Source organism: Rhincodon typus, chromosome 3, assembly GCF_021869965.1.
Source record: "Rhincodon typus isolate 14 chromosome 3, sRhiTyp1.1, whole genome shotgun sequence".
NCBI classification, from domain to species: Eukaryota; Metazoa; Chordata; class Chondrichthyes; order Orectolobiformes; family Rhincodontidae; genus Rhincodon; species Rhincodon typus.
In genome coordinates this window covers 98,883,537-98,904,094 of record NC_063334.1, presented here as the reverse complement: position 1 = coordinate 98,904,094, position 20,558 = coordinate 98,883,537, and the positions used below count along the sequence as shown (strand labels likewise).

Sequence of the window (20,558 nt, the reverse complement as noted above, 5' to 3'; positions counted from 1 at the left end):
CACCTTACCCCTTTCAGTGTCATGTTTACTGTATCACCCCCCGCTTTTAGAAACCATTTCCCTCCTTCACAATTCTAATCCTCTCTTAGTCAGATCATGCAGCCTCCAGCACCAAAGACAAACCTGCTGAGACCCATTCCTGCCACGATGGCCACCCTTGCCCACATCCTGTCTAGTGCCTGTAGATTTCCTTAGCTGCATTAGCCCTAAGCCTCTGGACTGTCCACCTACAGGACTGACCATGACCCCACTCCCCTGGCTGCAGAGATATAGGTCCCCTTACTAGAATCACGCCAAGTGGAAACTTGACTTGGCCAGTCCCCTGGACCAATATCAGAGACAACACTTGACTTATTGTGCCAGGATTTCTTGATTGACTTCAGTGAGAACTACTCCCCAAGTCTGCTGGCACATGGGACAGGTCTGAAATTGATGTACAAGTCACTTACTTCACGTATTCCAAGTGTGGTTTGCAGCCATTTTCTTCCGCTTTCTCCATTTTGATTTCCAGCACAATGGAAGGAGACACAATGAGCTGAAGGGCCTTGTAGCACACTGCTGTACGTCAAAATGTGCATCCTCTTGACTGAAGATTGCTGACCAGCAAGTCAAGCTGCCTGGTTATAGGAGTAAACTAATTGGCAATGCAAGGTAAGGCAAGGCAAGGCATAGATGCTGTGAGCAAGTAGGTAGATGCTAAGTGAGCGAGCACAAAGAGGACAAGCCAGCAGTCTTGAGATGTCTAGTCCAATCTCTGAGCTGTGTGCCCATTCATGTGTGCAAAGTGTCCCTGCTGCAGCCTTTCAATACTAATTGCCAGTGCATCCTGCAATGCAAGTCTGAGTGTCCAGAGGACACAGCCAACGAAGCTACGAGCTATGATCATGAGGATTTGGCAAATGCTGGATGCCAATGTCCACGAATGATGGGTGAGAAAAGCTGGTGCCCATGGATTGTGCCCTGGCATACAGCCTCAATGTACGCAACACAGACGTCATTCAGATCAAGCAGCAGAATGAACCTGCCAAGTAACAACTCTGGTTTCCTTGTTAAGTTTTCTTGATGTTGAACGTCTTTGGCGAGTTTGATAAGATAGAAATCTGAATATTAATGAGGTGAGTTAGGCTGTCCTCAAGACATTTAACAAGCAATAATCCCCCTTGATTGGCTCACCTATGCCTACCAAGAAACGCACCACACTACTTGTGAAAAGCATATCAGGTGGCACAAGTTGCTCTTAATATCAAGATGGACCTTGCCAGACCTCAATCATAGATCATAGAATCATAGTTCAATTCTGTCATACATCTCACCATAGCCCATGATACTCAGATCCCTATAAAATTCTGCCCAATATTTTTTACAGTTATCTCAAAGGATGTGCAATTGGCATTAGTTTTACGGAGTGAAGTGTCCCCAGAAGGTGTCTGTATTAATTGGGCCAGCAGATAATGCATCTTTAATTTTTACCAGTTGGATTGAGCCAAGCTTTTGAATGGAGACTTATTTCTGAATATTGTGCAGTTGCAATTGTTTATCATTTGAGAGAGATGAGGGCCATGCATCCTGGAAAGAAGTGTGAAACCAGACAAACCACAAGGAACTTTACAGTTTGTAGAGATAAACCATTGAATTGAATTAAAACTCAAGTTACAGAGCTCAACTAGATAGGCTACATTCAATAATTTGGAGAGTCATAGAGTCACACAACACAGAAACAGACTCTTCAGTCCAACATGGCCATGCTGACAAGGTTTCCTATACTGAACTAGTCCCTTTTGCTTGCATTGGCCCACTATCCCTCTAAATCTTTGCTATCCATGTACCTGTCCAGATGTCTTTTAATTGTTGTAATTGTACTTACCTTGACCACTTCCTCTGGCAGTTCATTCCACATGCAAACCTCGACCCTCAGGTCCCTTTTAAATCTTTCCCCTCTCACCTTAAACCTATGCCCTCTAGTTTTGGACTCCCCTATCCTGAGGAAAAGAGTTTGGCTATTCACCCTATCTATGCCTCTCCTGATTTTATATACCTCTATGTGGTCACTCCTCAGCATCCGACGTTCCAGGGAAAATATGTCCCAGCTTGTCAGCCTCTCCCTATAACTGAAACTCTCCAGTCACGGTAACATCCTTGTAAATCTCTTTTGCACCTTTCCCATTTTACTATCATCCTTCCTATAGTAGAACAACCAGAATTGTATGCAATACTCCAAATGTGGCCTTACCAATGTCTTGTACAGCTGCACCATGATGTCCCAGCTTTTATGCTCAGTGCCTATTTCCCTCAAAGGTTCTGTCGAACTGGACAATGACCTTTTGAATGAGTTACAGTCAAATATTCAAAATGTGGTTTTAGTAGTTAAAAAAAGTTTCAAAATATTTTTATGATGCTTGCCAGGTTTCAGATACAAGTTTCTACTCATATAAAAACATAAAGTGCTGCAGAAACACAGCATCCGTAGAGAGAGAAAGAAAGTTAACATTTCAATTCTGTATGTCTTTTCTGCTGAACCTTTCTGTTGCTGTCCCAGCAGCAACTAGGAGGGGCAGAAATCCCATTGCCAGCATATTAATGGCCAATTGGCAGTTGGATTGCTGTGGGCCAACCATTCCAGACAAGGAACCTATTGCCTTTTAACCACGCTGGGCAGGGTCTACCAGGGTTTAGATCATATAATTTCACCCCACAAGTTCAAATCTGGGGAATTTAAACTCAATTAAGTAATTATGGAATGTGAAAAAAGCAACCAACAGTGGTGATGACCATAAAACTGTTGGATTCTTGTCAAATCAGGTTTCGCAGAGACAGGAGGTGAGTGTCTCACTGCAGGATTCCTAGCTTCTGATTTGATCTTGTTTTTCATAGAATCCCTACAGTATTGAAACAGGCCCTTTGATCCAACAAGTCCACACTGTCCCTCAGACCCAGCCCCTATAACCCACCTAATCTACACATCCCTAAACACTATGGGTAATTTACCATGGCCAATCCACCTAGCCTGCATATCTTTGGACTGTGGGAGGAAACCAGAGCACCTGGAGGAAACCCATGCAGACACGGGGAGAACATGCAAACTCCACACAGACAGTCGCCTGAGGGTGGAATTGAACCCGGTCCCTGGAGCTGTAAGGCAGCAGTGTTAACCACAGGGCCATTGTGCCATCCCTAAAAGTGACCCACCCAGACCCACCCTAACACGGTAACCCTGCATTTCCCATGGCTAATCCACCTATCTGCACATCATGGGCAATTTAGCGTGGCCAATCCACCTAGCCTGCACATCTTTGCACTGTGTCAGGAAACCAGAGCACCTGAAGGAAACCCATATCGGGAGAATGTGAAAACTCCACATTGAGAGTCATCCAAGGCTGGAATTGAACCCAGGTACCTGGCGCCATGAGGCAGCACTGCTAACCTTAGAGCCACCATACCTCCCCTCTTGTAGCCACAGTATTTATATGGTTGGTCCAGTTCAGTTCTGGTCAGTGGTAACAGCCACGGTTTGGATAGTGAGGGATTCAGCAATGGTAATGCCATAACAAGTTTAAGGAAGATGCCTAGACTCTCTCTTCTTGGAAATGATTAATGCCTGGCATTCGTATGGCATGAACATTTCTTTGAGTTTTAGAGTTGTAGAATCATACAGTACAGAAACAGGCCCTTTGGTCCAATTTGTCCATGCTAATCAGATTTCCTAAACTGAACTAGTCCCATTTTCCTGCATTTGGCCCAAATCCCTCTAAACCTTTCCTATCCATGTATCTGTCCAAATGCCTTTTAAATGTTGTAATTGTACTTGCCTCTACTACTTCCTCTGGCAACTCATGGCATATATGCATCACCTTCTATGTGAAAAAGTTACCCCTCAGGACCCTTTTAAATCTTTTCCCTCTCACCTTAAACCTATGCCCTCTAGCTTTGGGCTGCCTTACCCTGGGGAAAAGACCTTGGCTATTCACCTTATCACAGCCTCCCCTGATTTTATAAACCTCAGCCTCCTATGCTCCAGGAAAAAAATGTCCCAGCCTATCTAACCTCATCCTGGTCCAGGTCTTGCTGCAAATGGACAGAAATTGCTTCATAACTGAGATGATGCAAATGGTGCTGAACACTGTGAAATCATCTGCAAACATCCTTTTTTTAGATTTTATGATGGAAAGCAGGTCACTGATGAAGCAGCTGAAGATGTTTGGGCCTGGCATGTTATGCTGAGAAATACCTGCTGTAATGTCCTGTGACTGAAATAATTAACCTTCAACAACTACAGACATCTTCCTTTGAGCTTGACATGAATCTAACCATTAGAGAGCTGTCCCTTTGATTTCAATTGATGTCAATTTTGCTAGGGATCCTTGACACCACCCTTAGACAAATGCTGCTTGCGTTCAAGGGCAGTCACTCTCACTTCATCTTTTGGATTAGCTCTTTGCCCATGTTTGGATCAGTCTGTAATTAGGCAAGGACATGAGTTACCTTGGCAGAACATAAACTGAGCATCAGTGAGTGGTTTATTGCTCATTAAAGTGTGCTTGATAGCACTGACAGTCAGCATTTGTAGTTCTTTGTTTTATTATAGCACTGTCTTTAACCTTGCTGATGGTTGATCATGGACTGACAGGGCAGTAACTGACTAGGTTGGATTTATCTTGCTTTTTATATACTGGACATACCTGGGTAATTTTCCACATTGCTGGGTAGATGCTATTGTTATATCTGGATCGTAATAGCTTGATGAGGGGCACAGCAAGTTCTGGAGCACAAATCTTCAGGAACGTTCCGTCTAATTTTCCTTCTGACTGCACAGGTGTTCAAGGTTTGTGCGTAGAAGTGACTTCTGGAACCAGAAGTCAGTGCTGTGGTTGACACCAATAACCATTAGGGGACCGTTGGTCAGTGCTATTGCTAGAATGTTGTCAGGACCCATAATCTTTGCAGTATCCAGTGTCTTCAAACATTTCTTTGTAACACATAGAGTGAATTGAATTGGCTGATGTTCTGGCATCAGTACTGCTGGGGATCTCCAGAGGAGGCTGAAATAGATCATTCACTCAGCATTATTGGCTGAAGATTGTTGCAATAACTTTAGCATTGCCTTTTGTACTGAAGTGATAGGTTATCCTAGCATTGAGAATGGGGATATTTGTAGAACTTCCTCCCTTCTGCTCTCTATTGCATGCTTCTTCTACTGCTTGCATTGCAAATAACCTGTGCTGCTTCTTCACCAGGTTGACACCTCATTTTTAGGTATGCCTAGTGCTGTTTCTGGCATGCCCTAATGTACTCATCATTCCCTTGTACCAGCAGATTGATCTCCTGGCTTGATAGCACTGGTAGAGTGAAGATGTATTGGGCCAAGAGGTTATAGACTGTGGTTGAATACCATCCTGCTGTTGCAGATGGTGCACAGCACCTCATGGATGCCCAGTTTTAAGTTGCTGCATCTATCCAAAATCTATCCTATTTAGCATTGGTTAACAAGGTGTAGAGTATCTTTTATGTGAAGATAGGTCTTCATCTCCATAAGGAATGTTCAGAGGTTACTCCTATGAATGCTGTCATGGACAAATGTATTACTGACCGGGAGATTGTGAGGATGACGTTTAGTAGTTTGTTTTTGTCTTGTTGTTCTCTCACCACCTGCTGCAAGACCAGCCTAACAGCCATGTCCTTTAGGACTCAGCCAGTAATATTGGACTATGTTTTAATGGTAAAAAATTGCAGCACGCTGCTGTGCAGAGGGACTTGCGTGTCCTTGTGCATGAATCGCTAAAAGTAGGATTGCAGGTGCAGCAGGGAATTAAAAAGACAAATGGAATTTTGTCTGCCATTGCTAGAGGGATGGAGTTTAAAAACAGGGACGCTATGCTGCAGCTGTATAGGGTCTTGGTGAGGCCATAACTGGAGTACTGTGTGCAGTTTTGGTCTCCTTACTTGAGAAGGGATATACTAGCACAGGAGGGGTTGCAGAGGAGATTCACTCGGTTGATTCCAGAGTTGAGAGGGTTGGATTATGAGGAGAGACTGAGTAGGCTGGGATTATACTCATTGGAATTCAGAAGAATGAGGGGAGATCTTATCAAAACATGTTAGATTATGAAGGGAATAGATAAGGTGGAGGCAGGGAGGTTGTTTCCGCTAGCAGGTGAAACTAGGACTAAGGGGCATAGCCTCAAAATAAAGGGAAGCAGATGTAGGACTGAGGTCAGGAGGAACTTCTTCACCCAAAGGGTTGTGAATCTGTGGAATTCCCTGCCCAGTGAAGCGGTTGAAGCTACCTCGCTGAATGTGTTTAAGGCAAGGCTAGATAAATTTTTGAACAGTAAAGGACTTAAGGGTTATGGTAAGCGGGCGGATAAGTGGAGCTGAGTCTCAAAAAGATCAGCCATGATCTTATTAAATGGCAGGGCAGGCTCGAGGGGCCGGATGGCCTACTCCTGCTCCTAGTTCTTATGTTCTTATTATGTTATTATATTGCTACCAAGCCACTCTTGGTGACAGACATTGGATTTCTCCAACCCAGGGTACACTGTGTGCTCTTGGTAATCTCAATGCTTACTCCAATTGGTGTTTAACATGGAGGAGTACTGTTTCATCAGCCGTGGTATGACAGTAGGTAGTAATCAACAGGAGGTTTCCTTGCCTATGTTTGGCTTGATGCCACGAGACTCCATGGGTTCCAGAGTCAAACTTGAGAACTCCCCAGTGCAACTCCTTCCCAACTGCATGCTACTGTGCCACCACCTGTGCTGGGTCTGCATTGCTGGTGGAACAGGACATAGCTGGAGAAGGTGAGTTTGGTGTCTGGTTCATTTTCTGTAAGATATGAATCTGCACGGCATGAAATTAAATATTTACATTAAAAAAAGCCTTCATTATATAGACTGCAGAGGCTGACCCAAACCTTCTCAAAGGCAAATAGGTACACAGCAATAAATGCTGATCTTGTCAGCAACACCCAAATCTTAATACTGAACAAAAACATCCTATTTTTTGACATTTAATATTGAGATGAATTTGAAAATATTCTTGAACATTGAATGTGTTTCATTGGAATTTAAAAGAACAAAAGGTCATCTCATTGAAACATATAGAATTCTTAATTTCTGAAGAAGGGTCCAGACCCAAAATGTCAGCTTTCCTGCTCCTCTGATGCTGCTTGGCCTGCTGTGTTCATCCAGCTCTACACCTTGTTATCTCAGAATTCTTAAGTGTCTTGGCAGGGTAAATACTGAGAGGGTGTTTCCCCTTGTTGGAAGGCCTAGGAGCAGATGGCATAATCTCAGGATAAAAGAGCAACCAATTTAAGATGGAGACGAGGAGGAATTTCTTCTCTCAGGGGTTTGTGAGTTGTTGGAACTCCTTGCCACAGAGAGCTGTCAGGGCAAAGTCCTTGAGACAGATAAATTCTTGATCAGTAGGGGAATGAAAGTTTATGGCGAAAGGGTAGGAACATCGACATGGGATTTTTGGATCAGCCATGATCCTGTTAAATGGCTGAGGGTGGTTGCGGAGCCAAATCGTCGACTCCTGTTCCTATTTCTTATGGTCATATTCCATGAATATATCAGTGTCAAGCTGTTGCTTGACCAGTCTATGAAGCAGCTCTTCCAGTGTTTGGCGCACCAGATGTAAGTAATGCGAAAGTAGCTGGCTAGACAGGGCTAGTTGCCATTGTTGCCAGTGCATAGGTCAATGCCAAATCGTCTGTACTGTTTCATTCCTTTAGACTTTGAAGGTGGCTCAATACAATTGAGTGGCTTGCTAAGCCATTTCAGAGGGCATTTAAGAATCAGTCACAGTTGTTGTGGGTCTGGATTCATATGTAGGCTAGAACTTCCCTAAAGGACAATACTGAACCAGATGACTTTTATGATAATCAACAATGGCTTCATAGTCACCATGATGGAGACTAGCTTTGAACTCCAAATTTATTAATTGAGTTTAAATACTTGTACAAAAATAAAATGCCATGATCTTCATTGCAGAGATTGCAGAGGCTCATGAAAATCTTCTCAAAGGGAAAATTAAGCAATAAATGCCAATCCTATCAGCAAAACCCAAACTTAAACAATGAACAAAAAGGGTTCCATTTTTGTGATTTTGATTTTCAAAATTAACATGAATTTTAAAATATTCTTGAACATGGTATAAAAAGCAACACATTTCCTTGAACTTTGTGCCCTACAGATGTTTCATGTGGCTCGTCATAAACATAATAGGTGAAGTGACTCACTGGCAATAACATTTGGAGATGCTCTTGACAGAATATGAATCAGCTACTTTGTTTTAAATATGGTATCCTTTATTGTTGATCCATTAGAATTGCGGGCACGCAGATTTGATTATTTGTTGTTTTGCTTGCTTGTAAATGACTCTAATTGCTTGCGGAGCGAAGCTTTTTTCAGTTACATCATCAGTCAGTTGGAAACGATGCACAAAGTGAAGTCCATTACACAAGTTCATTATCCATCATTAATCTTGTCTGAAAATGCCTGATGGTTGCATTGTTGATTGAACAGAGAAGGTACAAAAATGCAGTTCGTACTCACATTTATCACATTGCTGAGGTAACCAACTCGGACCATCAAGTTAATAGGCTTGCATAAGACTTAATAAATATCAGTGGTATTGCCTTGATAAATGATATTTTCAAATAAATATTATTCTGTTTGCTTAGAGAGCACAACACAATAGACCGTCATCCTTCTTCCTTAATTATTTACTTACAAATAATTTTGTATTCCTTATTGTAGTTGGATTGTAAAGTAATTTTTAGTTTCTACAAATAAGTGATTGTTTTAATAGGTGTTGAAGTGAAACAGTCTCCAATTCAACAAGTACTGCTAATGACTTAGACGATCACTTGTTCACCCAATCGTCAGTGGTGCTACAAAGCTGTAGTACCTGTATGTAAGACACTTTACAACAGTGATAATAATAATAGCCTCTTGCATAGCTCTGATGCAGCAAGTAACTTGATTTTCTATTTGTGCCCTGACATTTCCATCTTTGTCTCTTTGTGCAGATAGGAATCAAACTATTCATAACAGCTCCTGGAATCAATGCAGAAAGATATAATTGCTGTTTGTGGCTGTGGTAGGGCTTTAATTTAAAGCTTAATTGTGAGGTTTTATTTCAGCTTGGTGACCAATTTCAACTGGTGAGAAGCCTGAAAGCCACTTAAGTGTCAGTATTATTCAGCTGATATGACTTTTGCCTCAAACTCAGTGGATTGTAAGTTCAAGCCCTACTCGAGGACTTAAGCACGTAATTGTGGCTGACACGTCAATGCAATACTGAGTGTGCACTGTATTTTTAGGAGTATTACTCAGCATCACAGAATTATTATAGCGCATTGTGCCTGCACCAGCCCCGGCTCTAATACCCTAGAGCCAATCTCCTCTCTTTTCTCTGTACCCCTGCACACCATTACTATACAAAAAATTCCAATGCCCTCTTGAATGCCTCAATTGAAACTGCCTCCACCACATTTCAAGGCAGCACATTCCACACCTTAACAACCCAGTGAGTGAAAAGGTTTTTTTCTCACATTATCCTTGCTTTATTTGCACATCACTTTACATCTCATTCTTGTTTATTTTACAAGCAGAAACAGCAATATGCTAGCTACTCTGTCCAGCCGCTCATGATTTTGAAAACCTCCCCACCTTCTTTTCTCTAGGGAGAACAGTCACAGCTTCTTTAATCTCCCTCATAGTTGAAGTTTCTCTTACCTGGAGCCATTCTAGAAATTCACTTTTGCACTGTCTCCAATACTTAATGTCTCGCATTTTTCCTGTAAGGTAGCACCACAATTGTTAACAGTACTCCAGCTGATGGCTAACAAGTGTCTTGTACAAATTCAATATCACCTCCTTGCTCTTGTACGCTAAGGCCTATTAATCAAGCCGAGAACACTATATCCTTCATTTACTGCTCTCTCCACCTGTCCTGCTACCTTAAATGATCTGCGCACATATACACTCAAGTCCCTCTGCTCCTGTACCCTCTTAGAATCATAACCCCTATTTTACATTGGTCAGAAAAACACTGAAAGACAAAGTGCATTATTTCACACTTCTCTGCATTAAACCTCATGTTCCATCTATCCATCCACTCCAACAACTTGTCAATATCCTTTTGGAGTTCCACATTATCCTCCTCATAGTTTACAATTTTTTGACAGAGTGTTGTTACATAATATGTTAAGTTGAGATTCTGTTTTAAGTGAAATAGCCTCTGGTACTATTCAATAGAGAACTAAAAGTGCTCTTGTTATTTCAGGCAATATTGTTCCATCAATCAGTACCAGGGAAAAACAGGTTAACTGGTCATTCATTTCACTTGCTGTTTGCTGTGCGTAAGTTGGTAGTTGTAAGTAATTTTCATTTCAATACTTTGAATAATGCTGATTAACATTAAATCAAAAATATGTGAAATTTAATCTGAATGTCAAACTAATTTATTCAAGGATGAAGAGCACTAAAAACTCAGCTTATCCCATGTTTGGGAGATATTCATTAAATGGTTGACTTTACAAATGCATACCAATGACTGAGAGAATCATCTGACAGGTGCATGTCTAAAGGAAGAAAAGCAGCAGTTGATTTCCTAATGCATATATTGAGTTTGCAAGGCTCCTGACTGGCAGCATCACTCATGAATATTAGACCAACATGTGTTTATAACTTCGTGATACAAGAGTGGAATAAACTCAGTATTTCACTGTTTGCTAATATGCATCATCCCTGTAGAAGATGAGAAACTACTTCAACTATAATTTTTAAAATTTAATTGTAATAGACATTGGGACCAGAATTATATTCTAAACTTACCTGATCCTTTTTTATAACTGGCTAAGGTATGAATTATTATCATCCTTTGCTGTCTGGATCTTTGGGGCGGATTTTGTATTTAATATAAGGTGGTGTAAAATGATTGTTTTAAAGAAACATTTGTGTAACATATATAAGATTTTATTGTCTTTGAAGTGAATTATCTATTCTTACAAAATACATGGACAAAGAATTTATAGCTTATCTACAAAAGAAAAGGGATATATTTGTATCCTTCTTTAACATGGTGTTTACTAGGATGCCTTTTTACGATCTTTACAGTCCTACTTGGCTTTCCCTTGTTTTCTAAGCTGCTCTTCAAAGAACTCATTGCAGGCAACAGTCAGAGCTGCAACTAAAATAACAAATTCATTGAAATCCACCTCATTATCTTTGTTGGAATCAAGATCTTTCATTATATTGTCCACAAGAGATGGGTCCTTCTGAGACTGAAGAAACAAAGGAGAAAGTTGATTAGACACATTTAACATTTTCAATGGTACAACTCACTGAAGAGCATTAATGCCAATTGCACAGAAATTGTGTAGGTAGCATATTATCGCTGAATAATAAAAAAGGAAAACAAACTGGCTACAATAGCATAGAAAACAAAATAAATATTTTTTTTAAATGACAGTTCTCTTCTGATATTTCATTTGGAGTTGACAGGTTGTCTCCACTCCAAGCTTCTTTGTTATTAATGAACAATAAATACACTCTGATATGAAAATGCATGAATTAAAGCTTAAGTAGCACTTGGCACGGAATGGAAAATACTGGCCTACATCAAAATTATAATGACTATTATCTCATCATGGGTTAGCAAGTTAAAGTTTGAACAAATATCTTGTATTAAAAACTGTTTTGCTGAATTATTTAATCAAATACCTCAAAAAGCTACGCTTTTAATTATGATTATCCAAAGATGTGCAGGTTAGGTGGATTGGCCGTGCTAAATTGCCCAAAGTGTCCAGGTATATGCAGGCTAGCTGGATGAACCATGCGAAATGTTGGGTTACAGGGATAGGGTGGGGGCGGCGTGGATGCACTTTGGAGGGTCGATGTGGACCCGATGGGCCAAATGGCCTGCATCCACACTGTAGGGAATCAATGATCCTATGATTATGCACAGACATGTCAATCATGTACTTTTTATGCTGACGATCAAAAAATTCCTGTTGTTCATCTCTGCTTCCGCCATTCTCATTGTCAGAAAATCCCTGAATTGTTTTGTAGTTGCCCAATTGCTAGAAGCAAATGGTAGGATTTTTCAGACTAATGGAGATCACAACCTGACCCTATTTTGTGAATTGTCACAGGCAATTATTTTGAGGCCCCTCCTTTCAGCTTATTAAACTTTGAAATAGAGAAGTGTGTTCAACAGCTGGGCCACCAAGTTGGAGAGGGAGCTCCTCATCTGGATGGTCTACAGCTGCAGCTGTGAAGGGGTTGGCCTCATAGCCATGGAGTGCTGGACCTTGCTGTGCCACTGGGAAGCTACTGTCAGACACCTGAGCTAGTCCTGACTGCCTCTGGGACATACCACAAAGGCTGACCGGAAAATTCCATTCAGTCTCTAGCATTAGCTTCATTTGGCCTTTGATGACCTTTAATTAACTAACACTATAGGGCACATAATCCTAACTTTCTCCAGAATTCCCCCATGAAAGGTTGGGGATGATGCTCACAAATCGGCATGACAGACAAGGCACAACCTTCATGCACACCTTCCTGTGCCCTAGGTGGATGAACCATGCGAAATGTTGGGTTACAGGGATAGGGTGGGGGCGGCATGGATGCACTTCGGAGGGTCGATGTGGACCCGATGGGCCAAATGGCCTGCATCCACACTGTAGGGAATCAACAATCCTATGATTATGCACAGACATGTCAATCATGTACTTTTTATGCTGACGATCAAAAAATTCCTGTTGTTCATCTCTGCTTCCACCATTCTCATAGTCGGAAAATCCCTGAATTGTTTTGTAGTTGCCCAATTGCTAGAAGCAAACGGTAGGATTTTTCAGACTAATGGAGATCACAACCTGACCCTATTTTGTGAATTGTCACAGGCAATCATTTTGAGGCCCCTCCTTCCAACTTATTAAACTTTGAAATAGAGAAGTGTGTTCAACAGCATCATCCCCAACCTTTCATGGGGGAGTTCTGGAGAAAGTTAGGATTATGTGCCCTATAGTGTTAGTTAATTAAAGGTCATCAAAGGCCAAATGAAGCTAATGCTAGAGGCTGAATGAAATTTTCCAGTCAGCCTTTGTGGTATGTCCCAGAGGCAGTCAGGACTAGGTCAGGTGTCTGAGAGTAGCTTCCCAGTGGCACAGCAAGGTCCAGCACTCCATGGCTATGAGGCCAACCCTTTCATGCACACCTTCCTCTGCACTCGCCCCATTAATATTCTGCCTGTGGAATTTGGAAACATAATGGAGAGTGGGAATAGAGAGAACAATACTGTGAAGTATTGCATTTTGGTTAGGCAAATCAATGCAGGACGTATCCAGTTAATGGTAGAGCCCTGGGGAGTGTTGTCGAACAAAGAGACCTAGGGGTGCCAATGCATAGTTCCTTGAAAGTGGAGCTGCAGGAAGACAGGGTGGTAAAGGAGGCATTTGGCACACTTACATTCATTCATTAGAACATTGAGTATAGGAGTTGGGATGTCATATTGCAGATATACAGGACATTGGTGACTCCACATTTAGAATGCTGTGTACAATTCTGGTCTCCCTGCTATAGGAAGGATGTTGTTAAACTTGAGAGGATGCAGAAAAGATTTTTGAGGATGCTGCCGGGACTAGAGAGTTTGAGTTATAGGGACAGGCTGAATAGGCTGGGGCTTTTTTCCCTGTAGCGTTAGAGGCTGAGGGGTGAGGGGTGTGAATAGAGTGAATAGCTAAGGTCTTTTTCCTCTGGGGGGTGCCCAAAACCAGAGAGCATAGGTTAAGGTGAGAGGGGAAAGATTTAAGAAGGACCTAAGGGATAACTTTATCATGCAGAGGGTGCTGCGTGTATGGAACGAGCTGCCAGAGGAAGCGTGTACAATTACAACATTTTAAAGGATCTATGAATAGGAAGGGTTTAGAGGGATATGGGCCAAATGCTGGCAAATTGGACAGAAGAAACAGGCAGTAACCAAATGAGTAGTGCAGTCCCTTCCAGCATGACAAACTTCTTAGCAGTACACTGATTGTGATGTGAGGAGACTTCAGAGTGAACTACACATCAACACTACGCAGAAAATAAATGTCTTCTGCTAAAGTTCATTATGTAATCAAGGGATACAAATACTGATTGGTATTTCAAAGTCATAATTTGTGAAGAGTTGTCTAGAGCTATAGACTTGACACAAAGTGTGGTGATGACTTCAGATGCTATTTTCAACTACTACAAGAAACTCATGCTATCAAATAGCACTTGTTGAGCGCTAACCAACTCATCGATGTACAGTTTGGGTCCTGTCAGGATGACTCAACTCAAGATGTTATTACAACTTTGTTCAACACAGGGTCATAAGAACTGATTTCAGGAGCTAAGTGACATCAAGGCAGTATCTAAACATACGTGGCCTCAAGGAATCCAAAAAAAAATTAAAGCCAATGGGATTGAGGGGAAATCTCTCCATGAGTTTGAGCCGCGCCTGGTTTAAAGCAAGAGAGCTGTAATTGGTGGGGGCCAATCATCTCAGTTGTAAGACATTGCTGCAGAAATCCTTTAGGACAGTATTTTCTCTTTTTCCTAACCTGCTCTCATCTTTGTTGGTCCATATGGCTCTTAGCCAACTTTACACATAAATTAAACAATTGGCGAACATGGGTGATTTACTGATGGTAGTTAATAGATAGAAAAAATACCATGGGAGATTTAATGATGGAAGCAAAATATTCAGTTGTGTGTAAAAGCCATTCTGGATATATTTAAAAAATTAGGACAGTATCCTAAGTTTGACCATCTTCACCTATTTTGTCAATCAGTAAATCCCAAGCATCAATATTCAGGACGTCATTACTGACCAGGAACTGAACTTAACCAAACGCATAAATACTGTGGATACGAGAGCTGGTCACGGGCTGGGAATTTTGTAGTGAGTAATTCACCTCCTAACTCCCCAAAGCCTGTCCATCAGCTACATACCACCAGTCAGGATTGTGATGGAATACTGTCCACTTGTCTGGTTGAGTGCAGTTCCAACTACACTCAAGAACCTTAACATCAATCAGGCCAATGTAATTCACTTGTTCGGCACTCCAGACAATAACTTAAGCACTCATTCCCTCCACCACCCTTACCATTTACAAGATACACTGCCTGTATTTGTCAAACCCCCTTCAATGGTGTCTTCCAAACTGGTGACCCTACTATCTTAAGGACAAAGTTAAAAGGAGTATATTACCGTCTGTAAGTTCCTCACCAAATCTCACACCACCTTAACTTGGAACTAAATGGTCATTGTTTCAGCATTACAGGATCAAAATCCTGGAGCTCCCTCCCAAACAGCATTGTGGATGTACCTTCATCACGCTGATTGCGATGGTACAAGAAAGCAGCTCCCCACCACATCGCGGGACAGTTTGGAATGGGTTTGCCAGTGATGCACACATCCAAGGAATGAATAAAAAAAATTTAGAAATGCTTAGCTTTTGTTTTAAAAATGGAAGCTTCTTTAAAAATTACGTGTTATTAATTTGCACTTGTGACACCTTAATTGTGATTACTCTATCAAAAATCCTTTGTAAAAATAGCCAATCAATAAAACAAATATCATTTTGTTTATGGGCCATGGTAGATAGTAATTTATACCCTTGTTCTTTCGTTCTTAATGTTTGTAATTGTGACTAGTAGTGCCACTTTCAAAGCAAAGTCTGTAAATTGCAGTTAATTCCAGAGAAGGCTTTGTTTGTTATCTGTAGCATTTCTCTAGTGCTTCTACAGAAATCCCTTGGGCAATGACATTCCCTTAATGGATCTAATGAAGCCAAATTTGGCATTAATTGAACAGAATTATGTGCATGTTTATGGGCAAAGGGTGGAAGAATGGCACTAAGTTATGATGTTTATTTGGAGGCCCCTGCCAGACAAGATGGGCTGAATGACCTCCTTCTACAACATAACATTGTGGCAATGCTTTTCAAAAGTGGTGTGTCACTTCTGTGCAAAATGAGGAATGCTTAATGTTATGGGGAAAGTACATTATTCGGGTTTTACTCTACAGAACTCTGCCTGATTCAAGTATTCACTTCCCTCCTTTTTAAGACAGAAAACTATCCATAAACATTAATAATACTGTTTTCAGAAAATGGCAAGTTCTGTGCAGGGATGACGCTGTCAGATGTGGAACACCTGAAGGACCGTTTCCAGAATGACCTGCAGAATTTAAACAGAGGGTAGCTTTACAGAATCAGAATCACAGAATGAAATGAACGCCATTTGATCCATCATGTGTGCACTAGCTCTCTGAGCATTTTAACTCAGCGCCAATCTCCTGCTTTTAACTCGCAACCCTACCCATTTGTTTCCTATATTAATAGTCATTCAGTGGCCTTGTTTCTTGTTTCCTGAGACATTTCTGTCCACATTGACAGGCTGGAGGCCTCATGGGCCTGCTTCATAATAGAGTCATAGAGTCATAGAAATTTAAAGCATGGAAACAGACCCTTCGGTCCAACTCATCCATGCCGACCAGATATCCTGGATAATTCTAGTCCCATTTTCCAGCATTTGTTTAAATATTTTGGAAATGAAAGAGATCATGAAGCTCCCAATCATAGGGCATGGAGCTTGAACACAGGAGAACATAGGACATAGAACAGTACAGCACAGTACAGGTCCTTTGGCCCATGATGTTGTGCCGACCTATTATCCTACTAAGATCAATCTACCATGCATACCCTACATTTTACTATCCTCCATATGCCTATCCAAGAGTCACTTAAAAGTCTCTAAAGTATCTGACCCTACTACCACTGCCAGCAGCGCATTCCACACGCCCACCACACTTTGTGTGAACAACCTACCTCTGACATCTCCCCTATACCTTCCTCCAATCACCTTGAAATTATGCCCCCTCGTAATAGTCATTTCCACCCTGGGAAAAAGTCTCTGACTATCCACTCTATGCCTCTCATCATCTCGTAAACCGCTATCAAGACATCTCTCATTCATGATCATGGGAGAGTTCAGAATTACGGGAAAGGGGATGGGGGTGGTTGAATAATGGTCCAGGAGATCCAAGTCGTGGCAGGGGACAGGCTATCCAATGATGGTCCAGTAGCTTCTGACTATAAGGGGCAAATACAGTGGTGGTTTGAGTTGTGGTCCCAATCACAGGACATGTTTTGATTGTTGTCTGGGCAAACATCTTACAACTGGAGAGTATGTAGTGGCCTGTGGGAACTGGTTAGGTCATGGGATGTTAGTTTTTAGGACATTAGTTTTTAGGTCTGTTGGAAACTTGACTTGTCCTCTTGTCACAGTTTAGGGTGGCATTGCAGCTCAGTGGTTAGCACTGCTTCCTCATGTGCCAGGAACTTGGGTTCAATTCCACCCTCCGGCAACTGTCTGTGATGTTTGTACATTCTCCCCGTGTCTGCGTGGGTTTCCTCCGGTTTCTTCCCACAGTCCAAAGATGTGCAGGTTAGGTGGGTTGGCCATGGGATGTATAGGGTTACCGGGATAGGGTAGAATGGGTGGGTCTGACTGTGACGCTCTTTGGAGGGTCAGTGTGGACTTTATGGCCCGAATGACCTGAATCCACACTGTAGGGATGCTATGATTATGGATCCAAACCCTCAGGAGAAGTGATTTACAAAATGGTCCCTTATAAAGGTAGATTGAAGAAGTTGGGATGGTTCTTCTCGGAGAAAAGAAGGCCGAGAGGAGATTTGATAGAGATTTTCAAAAGCATAAATGGGGTGGATAGTGTAGATAGGGAGAAGCTGTTTCTGCTGAAAAAGGTACAAGAATGAGAGGGCGTAGAATCATGGATGATGTGAGAAATAAAGAATTCACAAGATAATTAATTAGGGTATAGAACGCACTGCCTGAAAATGCGGTGGAGGCAGGTTCAATTGAGGCATTCAAAAGGGCATTGCACCATTATTTGGATAGAAATGGTGTGCAAGGGTGTGGGGAAAAGGTTGGGAATTGACCTTAGGTAATGATGCTCATTTGAAGACCCGGTGCAGGCATGATGGGCCGAAAAGCCTTCTTCTGCACCATTATAATTTTGCGATTCTGTGATACTTGTCACTTTAAAGTTGCCTAATTTACTAAAACCTGGGAAACTCAGCCAAGTTTAAAACAAAACGTTTGTTAAATTGAAGGTGCACAGCTTCATTATGCAATTCAATTGACCAACTCCGTTCCTGTGAGCAGGTTGGTTCCTACCCAATCTGCAACACCTCTGCATGGAAGTGGGCTGGTTAGATTTCAGTTTGGTTCTTGTTCCAGTTTCTTATGCTTCTTAACTTGTGACATGACCAAAATCCCGTTTTTGAAATTTAAGATTCGGAGTGATGTTTCTTTTGAACTTTACATTATTATGACCTTGTTTTCTATTGAAAACACAAATTAATGTCATCTGAATGGAGTTAGCATAGACAAAATAAAAAGCACAATAGGCTGTAAAGACTCAAAAACTAAATAGGCGGCAGTGAAAATCTAAGATCTATTTATCTGAATGGATGGATGCAAATGCCTCTGGTCCTTGTGGTCCAAAGCCACCCTGTTCCTATTCATGATGAAGCAACTACATGAAAATCTCTTGATCTCAAACAATGCAGGAGAGGCTGCCGGTCAATGCCAGGGGCAGTCAATGTCACATATTGTTGAGCAATAGTACAACACAGACACAGAGTTTTCTTCCGAATAAATCAACGGAGCTAGACATAAAACCACCTCCCACACTATTTCATTTCACCTTGTTAACAAAACCTTTGATTTCTTTTTCTTAATTTAATCTGGTTTAATAGCTATCTAAAATGCTATTCACCTAGCTCAGCCACTCGGTCTTGATTGCAAATTCTATATAGGATCTCCCAGACCTGGGCTTTGAAGGTAAGTACAGACTAGGAAGGGCATTAGGCTCTGTCATCCTGGTAGAGGCAATTTTAAACATTGTACATAACGGTATCTAACTGATTTCACTGGGCACTCTGTCGCAGTTTGAGAATTTATCTCAGGTTGCATAATTAAATAAAATAAAAACTGGCAAAGTGTATTGTAACAAGCAATTTTATCCAGAACAAGTTGCTGAAAAGCTTTGGCTCATGAGAACAATACTATTGTTTGGTACAAGTGCCAGAGGAAAGGTGAGACTTGTGTTTTGCTCAGTGAGTTGTTGTGATGTAGTATACACTAGCTGTTGTGGTGGCAGAGGCTGAATCAGTAGTAGTTTCTAAGGGGAGTTGGATACATAATTGAAAAGAAAACATTTGCAGGGAAAGGGCAGAAGAGTAGATTTAATTGTATCATAGATTTGATACAGGGGTGAGGATTCTCCTGTGTGTGTGATGCTATCAATACTGCATTTTACTTATCTCTGCTGGATAGTGGAAGATGTGGAAATGGGTTTCAGAGGGCAAACGGATATTGAATATTTGCTATTTAATTTCCTTACAATTGTACCCCAGTGTTTGGTGCCAAATACAAGAAACTGCAGAATTCATGCAATCTTCACACTGGAGTCACAGGATAAAAAAGCTCATTGTGGAGAAGTCATGCACTGCTAACTGAGAAAGTAAGACAGAGTTTCATTGTGCTGAAGCCAATTCCTCTTCCCATTTTAGAGTCACTCATTCTCTTACCACCAGGAAATTTCCCAGTTCACTTTGTAGAAGGTCCTTCAGTTCGCCCTTGTTGAGTTTGTACTTATCTCCCTCTTTTCCAGAATAATTGTGAAAGACGTGGATCAGTGAATCCATGGCACCTTCCAGCTGGGATGGCATCTTGATAGAAGTCTGAGGAACAAGGTGCAAACAGAAACCAGCATATTAATACTGTGTAGTGCTGCCTGCCTCCTACATGTACTATGCAGCAGTAGACATAAAAGCAATCAATTCTTCTTCATAGGGACAGTTTACAGAATTCAATTATCAGAAAAGTATAGCTGGGTAAAATGAAAGTCCAGCAATAATACAATAATCTTAGTGTATCCACCATAGGTACAAATATTAATATTAGTCTAAAATCCAATAAGCAGAGTACCTGTAAGTAATGACTGCACTGCCACTTAATGAGTTATTTCTACCAGAAAATTCCCAAGAAGCAAGTGTCCTCATAAATACATTAACCAAGTTGTAGTTGTAATAACTGTGTAAACTAGAAAGTAAAATAAAGGAGAGATTACCTGCTGTAGGAAAGGCAATCAAAACCAATCAAGTGATAGTGGACTGGAATGGAAATCTTTCTCCTCCTGCAGGATTTATAGCTGAAAATATGATTTGAAACACACCTATTTAGTTGCATCAACCAATAATAACTGCAAGCCAGTTTCGACGGTTAAATGCAGAAACACAAACAACAGTCCTCCCAAGATACTGAACTAAGTAAGTACTGTGCCCTGATTAGTGCCGGATCATCAGTTTGCTGGATTCAAGGATGTCACCCATGAGGGTCACAAGCTTTAATTTCCTGTCTCTGTACAGGCAATGTGTTCAGTTGAGTCATTCACCAACAGTGATTCACCTGTATATTGTAGTAAGTATC

At 41.3% G+C, this 20,558-nt stretch overlaps 1 protein-coding gene across 1 annotated transcript; it reads right to left on the bottom strand.

Annotated features, from left to right (window-relative positions):
- Positions 1-11,125: 11,125 nt before the first annotated feature.
- s100z (S100 calcium binding protein Z) lies at positions 11,126-20,287 on the bottom strand. Its single transcript, XM_020531267.2, has 3 exons — positions 20,200-20,287; positions 19,658-19,810; positions 11,126-11,290 (listed from the first exon to the last, which is right to left on the bottom strand). Exons 2-3 carry the CDS (start codon positions 19,796-19,798, stop codon positions 11,126-11,128), a joined length of 306 nt encoding a protein of 101 aa, XP_020386856.1. The 5' UTR covers positions 19,799-19,810; positions 20,200-20,287.
- Positions 20,288-20,558: the final 271 nt, after the last annotated feature.